Raw genomic sequence first — 10,178 nt, 5'->3', positions numbered from 1 at the left:
ATATATATATATATATATACTTAAAGCATTTTCTCAAAAAAGGTTTAGTCATTTAATAAGAAATGATTTTCATGCTTTAATGTATTAAATAGGTTTAAGTTATTTTAAAATGAATTAAATAAATTATAATTAACCTAGTTTTATTAATATTCCAATTACTTGTATTTCGAGTCGAATATATTATTTTGGATCCCTTCCTCTAAAAAATAAAGATGAAGTAAAATGCGTCATTTATTTAATTATTTTCTTAATCAAATATGTTATAAGTTATTATTATTATTATTATTATTATTATTTTTTTTTATGTTAAATTATTCTATTTTTTCTAAAAAATAGTCAAATATATTTTAGTCAAGTCGCAGGTCAACCGCATGTTAGCGGACACTTCGAATGCTTAAACCCTTCTCGAAGTGTAAATTGAACCCCGAACCCTCTTTGGTATTTTCAAATGATTTTTTCTATTTAAATCTTTGAAAATTATAAGTTTTCTTTATTTCTTAAAAAAAAAAATTAAGTGGCGACTCTTTCTAAGTATTTCTCAAATTGTTTTATACTTGGAACATTTCAAAAGGTGATTTTTCTAGAGATAGTCAAATTACGGCACAACAACCACCACTTGGTATTTCACCTTCTAAATCATTAAATGAAACATTAATGCTTTTAAGGTATGAGAGTTTTTCCAAAGACTTAGGAATAGTACCTGACAATGCATTTAAAGACAAATTCAAGAATTCCAAGTTTATCAAGTTGGCAAAGGATTATGGAATTCTGCCAAAAAATGAATTTTTCGATAGGTCGAGATACTGCAGATTTTGGAGTTCCCCGAATCTGGTTGATATCATGCCTGAAAAGTGGTTACTGGAAAGATATAGTTCTACAATGGCTTTCAGTCCTCCAATATCTGATGGAACTTCTCCCTCTATTGAATTCTGTGACACGTTTAGATAGAGAAGACCACTCATTTTCCAAAGGCTCAATGGAAATTTTGATGAAAATTTATTAGAAGCCAAATAAAGCTGTTTAAGCATGGTAAGATTTCCTAAGCATTCTGGAATTAATCCAGAGAGCTCATTACCATACAGATATAATTGAACCAAATCAGACAAATTGCATACCACTTCTGGAATATGTCCTTGCAATTTATTGTTAGATAGATCGAGTCCTTGGAGTTGTTTAAGCTTACCAATCTCAGAAGGAATATTCCCTGTCAAGTTGTTTCCGCCAAGGCTTAAGGATGTAAGACCGGTCATGTTGCCTATACTTGTGGGGATGAGGCCATTGATGTGTGTGTCTCCTATTTCAAAGTTTTGAATAGTAGATGAAAGATTCCCAATAGAATTGGGCAGAACGCCATTCAATGGATTGTAACCCACTTGTAGATATTTCAACATCCTACAGTCCGCTAAAGAATTGAAGAATAACAACTCATGATCTCTTGGTTCATTGGTAAGTTGATTATGATGTAGAAGCAGTATTTGCAGCTCACGAAGATATCCCAAATTATTAGGAATAGTTCCTGTCAGAAGGTTCTGTGCTAGCTCCAGTATCTGAAGCTTGGAAGCATTTGTTATGAACAATGGAATTTCCCCTTCAAGCTTATTACCTCCCAACTGAAGTACTTGAAGGTTCGGAAGATGAAGACCTGTAGTGGTTGGAATTCTACCCGACAGGTTATTGAAACTGAAATTGATTAATTCCAAAGAAGATATGTTGAAAATAGCCTCTGGAATTTGACCAATAAGATTATAATTCATCCCAAAGATTAATTCCCTCAAATTCGATAACCTTCCTAATTCCGGAGGAATTTGCCCCACTATGCGATTATTTCCACAATAAAGATATTGCAGAGTGGAAATATTTCCCAATGAAGTGGGAATAGTCCTTTTTATTGGATTATCACCAATATAAAACTTCTCGAGTTTGGATAAACAACCAATATTTCTTGGTATGTCTCCAGTTATGTTGTTGATAGATATGGACAAAAATTTGAGCTCTGTGAGTTGGCATATGTTGGTAGGAATGCAACCAGAAATTTGGTTGTTATATATACTTAAAAATTTGAGATTTGAGACACTATTTCCTTTATCAAGCAAGAGAGGACCGGAAAGGCTATTGGTTCCAAGAGATAGGGCAACAAGTGATGAAATATTAAACAATGTTGCGGGAATGAAACCTGTTAATTGATTATTGAACAAGTACAAAAATGCAAGCTGGCTCAGATTACCAATTTCCTTTGGAATGTTGCCGCCAACTTAATTCCCATACAAACTGAAGTTCAGCAACTTCGTCGCATTTCCAACAGAAGGAGGGATTATACCGGTGAGGCTATTATTCCTGAGATTTAAGACTCTGAGTTGGGGTACATACCATGGCCCTCTCCACATCTCACCACTGAATTCATTCAAAGCCAATGAAATTACTTGAACTCTCTGGTGTTGAAATAGACTTGTTGGTATACTTCCGTTGAGCTGATTGTTTTTAACGTCAATCACTCGCAAGCGAGGCATTTGGCCAAGTTCATAAGGGATGCCACCGCGGAAGCTGTTGTTCTGGAGATTGAGAACACTGAGGAAGGACAAATTGGCCAAAGACGGGGAAATTGTGCCTTGAAGTTGCAAATTAGGAAGAGTCAAGGCTACAACCCTTTGCCTTTTTGGACTACAAGTGACACCAAACCAAGTGCAAAAAGAAGTATTTTTGGTCCAATTATTGGCCAAAAAATGAGTGGGAGTTGTAACAAGATTTTGGAAAGCTAGTAGAGCTTGTTGGTCAGTCTCATTAGAGGAAGAAAGTGATTTAGAAAATTGAATTAGAAAGAGAAGAATCAATAATAAGAAAATGTTCTTCTTCATGTTGTTACTATATATGCACTTGGAAACAGATTGCTTCAAAGCTTGGTTTGTTTTTCAAATGTATTACATTATTCCATTATTATATATAGGGATGGCAATGATATGCGGGGCGGGATGAGTATAAGGCTATGTGGGTGGGATGGGTTTAAGGTTGTGCGGAGCGGGTGAGATGCGGGGCGGGTTGAATGGGGTTTTTTAAAATTAATGTGGGGCAGGACGGGTTGCGGGTATATGTGATTTCATGTGGGTTCAAACTTAATTTTAACTTCTTACGTGTTATAAGAGTGATAGAGCATTATTTATCAAATTGTAGATTAATTAATGACATGGGAGGATTAACTATCATAATTTATTAATTTATGTTGATTGATGCTAAATTCTCTAAACTTTGATCGGACAAGAAAAAAAGGGGGAAAATGCAAGGTACAAGTCGTTCTAAGTTTGTTGGTCTAACGAGGAAATAAATATATTTTTTACTAGTTTGTTGGTCAGAAAATTAAGAAAAAAGTTAAAAATAATCAAGATAAAAGATAAATATTGATGTTTATTGATAAAATATGTCACCTCATTTTTATTATCCAAATTTAGTATTATACTATGTAGATCTTAGTGTAGACATGTAAACATTTATTGAGCTTGGTCCATATAAATTTGCATTAAATTTTAAATTATTTTGATTGGATAATTAGTTTTGACTTTACGAATTAAATTAGTGACTAATCTAATGCCAACTTGAAGGATTAATTAATTAAGGGCATGTGAGCTGGAGAAGACTTTTAAGAACTCATATTATCTCTCACGTTCAAAATCACCTTATCACGTTATAACAAATTAAAGATGTGTGGTAATTATTCAACGATAATAATATAATTGCTCTTATATTATATTTAATAATAATATAACGCGGTTATTTATATTTTAGTATTAAAAGATTGTAAATTAGATGAGATAAGTATTAAAAACACTCTTAAACTCGGTGTGAATTATTAGTTTCATTCTCGAACTATTGACAATCTTAAAAATACTCATTTTACATGACTAATTGAACTTAAATATATCCATAATCTTGGATAGTCTGGATGAGAGCCCCCAATTGGTTCCCCATGTAATTCACGTCTTCATTATATAATGCCTCAAACTTGACATCTTTCGGGCACTGCCCACTACTTGTTCCAATCGCATTTACCATTTTGAAACAATCTATCATGACATGTTTGGATAAAAAATTGAGTTGATTAAAATTTATTAATGTCAACTTCATTAAAACTTATTAATGTCAACTATACATAAGTATTACCAACTATATTATTTTAGTACTATCAAATTAATAACATGGGAGGATTGGATCTCACTTTCACAACGATATAATATAATGTAGTCTATATATAAATATTATCAATTTTGGCAGGACTCGCTCCACTCAGTCACGAAAAAAATTTGCAAAACACAACTATATTTTATGAGGCATAATTTATTCATATGAATTTATGTTAATTGATGCTAAATTCTCTAAACTTCGATCGGACCTGAAAAAAAGGGAAAAAAAATGCAAGGTACAAGTCGTTATAAGTTTATTGGCCAAATAATTAACGAGGAAATAAATATATTTTTGAATAGTTTGTTGGTCAGAAAATTAAGAAAAAGTTAAAAATAATCAACATAAAAGATAAATATTGATGTTTTTCGATAAAATATGTGACCTTAGTTTTTATTATCCAAATTTAGTATTATAGTATGTAGATGATCGTCTAGATATTAAATTTTAAATTATTTTGATAAGATAATTAGTTTTGACTTTACGAATTAAATTAGTGACTAATCTAATGCCAACTTGAAGGATTAATTAATTAATTAATTAAGGGCATGTGAGCTGGAGAAGACTTTTAAGAAATAATTTATCTCTATTTGGTTGAAAATCAGCTTATCACGTTATAATAAATAAAAGATTGTAATGACCCGGAAGGTTATTTTTGAAAATTTTAAATATTCGTTTTGTTAGAGTTAATTAATTGATGAACAATTGTAGATAATTGACTTAATCGATAGTTAATGGGCTAAAGTGATAATTTATTTAAGACCCTATGTTATTTGAGCCTTATATATTAAAATAAGTAGTAGGGTTTATTAGTTTTAGTACAAAATTAATTTAGAAAAGAATAGAGAGAAGGGAGAAGAGAAGCTTACCTGCGCAGCCTCAAACGGGGGCCAAATGCTTCAGGTAACTGCCACAAACCTTTATTAATTTCATTCTTGTTTCTTTCAAGCATTCAAAACATAATTACAAATAGATAAAGTAAAATAGGTTCAAATCACTCAAATGAAATTACAAACAATACATGACTCCAAGTAGTAAGTACTATACGACGACTTTACTAAAGAAACAAAAAACATCATATTAACTTGCAGCTCAGAAAAGAACAGATGCTGATCACTTCTTTCATGTTAGAGATTCCAAAATCACCAACATGAGCCACCATATCTTCATCCAAAAGAACGTTGGCTGGCTTCAGGTCGCAATGAACTATTGGAGTGTTATGACCATGGTGTAGATATTCAACTGCCATAGCTGCATCAAGCATTACAGTGACTCTTTGATGAAGGTTCAAGTGTCGATCTTCTTTGTACAGCCAATTCTCAAGACTTCCAGTGGGCATATATTGCAGAACAAAGGCTCTTATATAGTCACTAGAACATGTAGTAATCACTGAAACAAGATTTCTGTGTCTAACATTTCTCATCACTTCACATTCGGTATCAAACCTCTTGCATACTTGCTCGTTTTCCAAATCCAGAACCTTAATGGCCACTGCAGTTCCACCAAACAATGTGCCTTTGTACACAGAGCCAGAGCTTCCCTCACCAATTAAATTGGATTCATCAAAATTATTTGTTGCTCGTTGAATCTCGTGATAAGAAACTAATTGATGAGTCCCGATCTCCAATACCTTTTCAACATCTTTGGACTTCCCTTTCTTCTGTCGTTTCATTATCCAAATTGAAACGAACAAGAATATCAGAAAGGATGCAATAACCACTGGAGTAACAAATTTGAGCACAACCTCCTTATGCTTTGATTGTTTTCCAGGATTAGTGATAGCACAAGCAGGAATCTCCAATATGTGCATTCCGCAAAGACCTTTGTTCCCGAGAAATGATTGCAAAGTGGAATTTGCAAACACGCCACCACTCGGTATTTCACCTTCTAAATCATTAAATGAAACATTAATGCTTTTAAGGTATGAGAGTTTTTCCAAAGACTTAGGAATAGCACCGGACAAGGCATTTAAAGACAAATTCAAGAATTCTAAGCTTATCAAGTTGGCAAAGGATAATGGAATATGGCCAAAAAATGAATTGTTCGATAGGTCAAGATACTGCAGGTTTTGGAGTTCCCCCAATCTGGTTGGTATCACACCTGAAAAGTGGTTATTGTAAAGATATAGTTCTACAATGGCTTTCAGTCCTCCAATATCTGATGGAACTTCTCCATCTATTGAATTTCGTGACACACTTAGATAGAGAAGACCACTCATCTTCCAAAGGCTCAACGGAAATTTTGATGAAAATTTATTAGAATCCAAATAAAGCGCTTGTAGCATGCTAAGATTTCCTAAGCATTCTGGAATTAATCCAGAGAATTCATTACCATACTGATATAATTGATCCAAGTTTGATAAATGGCATATGGCCTCTGGAATATGTCCCTGCAATTTGTTGCTATATAGATACAGCCCTTGGAGTTGTTTAAGCTTACCAACATCAGAAGGAATACTCCCTGTCAAGTTGTTTCCGCCAAGGGATAGGGATGTAAGACTTCTCATGTTGCCTATACTTGTGGGGATGAGGCCATTGATGTGTGCATCTCCTATTTCAAAGTTTTGAATAGTAGATGAAAGATTCCCAATAGAATTAGGCAGAATGCCATTCAACAGATTAAACCCCACTGATAGATATCGCAACATCCTGCAGTCCGCCAAAGAATTGAGGAATCGCAATTCAAGCTCTGTTGGTTCATTGGTAAGTAGATTAGTATGTAGGACCAGTATTTGCAGCTCACGAAGATTCCCCAAATTAGTAGGAATAGTGCCTGTCAGAAAGTTACTATATAGATTCAGTATCTGAAGCTTAGAGGCATTTGTTATGAACAATGGAATTTCCCCTTCAAGCTTATTGACTGCCAAGCCAAGTTCCTTAAGGTTAGGAAGATGAAGACCTGTAGTGGTTGGAATTCTCCCCGAGAGGTTATTGAAACTGAAAGCAATCACTTCCAAAGAAGATATGTTGAAAATAGCCTCTGGAATTTCACCAATTAGATTATAATTATTGGCCAATTTTAATTCCCTCAAATTTGATAGCTTCCCTAATTCCGGAGGAATTTGCCCCACTATGTGATTGTTTTTGCAATTAAGATTATGCAGAGTGGAAATATTTCCCAATGAAGTGGGAATAGTCCCTTTTATTGGATTATCACCAATATAAAACTCCTCGAGCTTGGATAAACAACCAATATTTTTGGGTATGTCTCCAATTATATTGTTGAAAGATATGGACAAAACTTGAGCTCTGTGAGTTGGCATATGTTGGAAGGAATGCAACCAGAAATTTTGTTGAAAGATATACTTAAAAACTTCAGATTCGACACAATATTCCCTTCATCTAGCAAGAGAGGACCAGAAAGGCTATTGTTTGCCAGAGATACGGCAAGTAGCGACGAGATATTAAACAGTGTTGCGGGAATGGAACCTGTTAATTGATTATCGAACAAGGGCAAAAATGCAAGCTGGCTCAGATTACCAATTTCCTTTGGAATGTTACCGCTGACTCTATTCCCAGACAAACTGAAGTTCATCATTTTTGTGGCATTTCCAACATAAGGAGGGATTATACCCGTGAGGCTATTGTTCCTGAGATTTAAGACTCTGAGTTGGGGTACATACCATGGCCCTCTCCACATTTCACCACTGAGTTCATTGAAAGCCAATGAAATTACTTGAACTCTCTGGTGTTGAAATAGACTTGTCGGTATACTTCCGCTGAGCTGATTGTTTTTAACGTAATCACTCGTAAGCGAGGCATTTGGCCAAGTCCATAAGGGATGCCACCACGGAAGCTGTTGTTCTGGAGATTGAGAACATTGAGAAAGGACAAATTGGCCAAAGACGGGGAAATTGTGCCTTGAAGTTGCAAATTGGGAAGAGTCAAGGCTACAACCCTTTGCCTTTTTGGACTACAAGTGACACCAAACCAAGAGCAAAAAGAAGTATTTTTGGTCCAATTATTGGCCAAAAAATGATTGGGAGAACTTATAATAATAAGATTTTGGAAAGCCAGTAGAGCTTGTTGGTCAGTCTCATTTGAGGAAGAAAGTGATACAGAAAATTGAATTAGAAAGAGAAGAATCAATAAGATAATGTTATTCTTCATGCTGTTACTTGGAAACAAAGCTTGATTTGTATTATATTGTTGTTATTGGAAAGTCATCACATTGAGGAATTGCGTAATCTAAGGGTTAAGGAAATTGATTGAGAAAAGTCAGTTAACTTAAATTTTTTTAAAAAAAATTATATAAATATAAAAAGGTTGCATTATATATATGGTACAAACCCAAGTCAACCTAAGGGGTCATGCAGTGTAAGTTGGAAAAATTGCATGTTGCTTGACCTAAGTTACCATCATAACCCCACATGCATTTATCATCTTTGGACCAACTAACCTGTAATAGCTCTTTTTTTCTAATGGAGGGTAAATTGGTAATTTAATCCTTATTAATAATAATAATAATAATAATGAAAATTAAAAGGTATGGACCAACTCTATTCTATTATTTATGTTACTCAGTGTGTTTCCTAAGGAATAGAAAGTAGGGTGATGCGTACACAGTTTTATTCCTATCCTGTATTGAAGGTAGAGAAACAGTTTGGAAACATTCGGCTCAAGTAAGATATATCTAAATCGGTAAAAAATTAAAATACAAAAGTGAGGAACCATATAAAAAATAATTTGTTGATGATCATTATTATTGTCGATTTATTACGTTACAAGTAGTTTTATTTTTGAGGAAATTTCCATTCGTACTGGGAAGTATCACATCACGGTAAAACATTCCTTAATAGAGACGACTCTATATTATTCAATTATATCATACCACTTTATGTGTTGACTTGACAGAGCCATTGGTATTTGCCCAAGTCTTCACGGCATCAACAACAACAACAGTCAATGTAATATCGCAAGTGTACAAAGTCTTGCCCTTAATTATTTCTCAAATCTTCACTGCAAACGTATGGAATGGTCCTTAAGATTTTATCCACAAACACTTTAAACTAATTATTTGATCATAAATACTAAAAATTAAGGTGTAAAAGTCTTATTATTTATAGTTTGGAAATCAGAGTATTTATAAACATACTATTATTTTTTATAGAATTTATTGTCTCTTCATACATGACTTACCCACCATTAACCTAATGCTATATGTTTCAGCTTTTTTTTTCAACAAAAAAATGAGCGAACATTTTATCAAATTCATTCTTAAAGGTGAAAGTTAATATATATGACAAATTAAAAGTACAAAAAACAAAAAATAAGAAGAAAGAAACGCATGAGCAAGACAATTAGGTTTGCTTTACTCTATAATGAAAACTGAAAAAAAAATTAACGTAACAAATAGTTTATATTTGAGCAGCTCTACAAAAGGAAAAACTACAAAATATGGCAAACATTAATATACATTTAAAATAAATAGCTACAATTTTTATTTTTTTTAATGTTATATGGATATAACTACACAAAAAATAGCAAAGCTAATTATATATAAATAATTAGAAAAGTTATTAATATTAAATAGGAAAATTATTATTACACACCTAATTGATTATGTCTAGGCATGTTTTATATATGTGATTGGTTCCCCATGTTTACCCTCATTAATCCTTTCTCTTTCATCAATCTTCCTATATCCCAAAAAAAATCAATTTTCTCCCAAATTTCTTCCAATTTAAGATCTTTTTGATGATGCTAGGAGCAATTTTTGTAATTTTTCATCAGATATCGTTTAATTGATTTTCTCCTCGTTTTTATGAAGATCATATTTGTATACATATATATTGCATCTATTTTTATAGGCTTTCGATTGAAGAATTATTTGTTTCTACATTACAATGGCTATAGTTATAAAAAAAAAAGTAGTACAAGAAGAACACGAGCAAAAAGAGATCGATGTTTGTGTGATTGTCAAATTTGTATATAGTAGAATAGTTATATACATAGATACTTGTATTCTAATATTAACACAAGTTGAAATGGTGATTTGTGAATACAAGTATA

At 33.0% G+C, this 10,178-nt stretch overlaps 2 protein-coding genes across 2 annotated transcripts in view; both read right to left on the bottom strand.

Moving 5' to 3' along the window:
• LOC125856939 (receptor kinase-like protein Xa21) overlaps positions 1-5,904 on the bottom strand; it is a 73,814-nt gene extending 67,910 nt beyond the window's left edge. The window contains exon 1 of the mRNA XM_049536599.1: positions 5,086-5,904. Coding sequence (XP_049392556.1) covers positions 5,243-5,839 — 597 coding nt within the window. The 5' untranslated portion in view covers positions 5,840-5,904 and the 3' untranslated portion in view covers positions 5,086-5,242. The remainder of the gene's footprint in view (positions 1-5,085) is intronic.
• The window catches only part of LOC125856149 (probable LRR receptor-like serine/threonine-protein kinase At3g47570), a 16,909-nt gene extending 8,813 nt beyond the window's left edge, over positions 1-8,096 (bottom strand). The window contains exon 1 of the mRNA XM_049535705.1: positions 7,066-8,096. Coding sequence (XP_049391662.1) covers positions 7,066-7,429 — 364 coding nt within the window. The 5' untranslated portion in view covers positions 7,430-8,096. The remainder of the gene's footprint in view (positions 1-7,065) is intronic.
• Between the last annotated feature and the right edge of the window lie 2,082 nt (positions 8,097-10,178).

Source organism: Solanum stenotomum, chromosome 2 (assembly GCF_019186545.1).
Source record: "Solanum stenotomum isolate F172 chromosome 2, ASM1918654v1, whole genome shotgun sequence".
NCBI classification, from domain to species: Eukaryota; Viridiplantae; Streptophyta; class Magnoliopsida; order Solanales; family Solanaceae; genus Solanum; species Solanum stenotomum.
The sequence above is the reverse complement of the archived record's forward strand: the minus strand, read 5'-3'. Positions and strand labels throughout refer to the sequence as shown.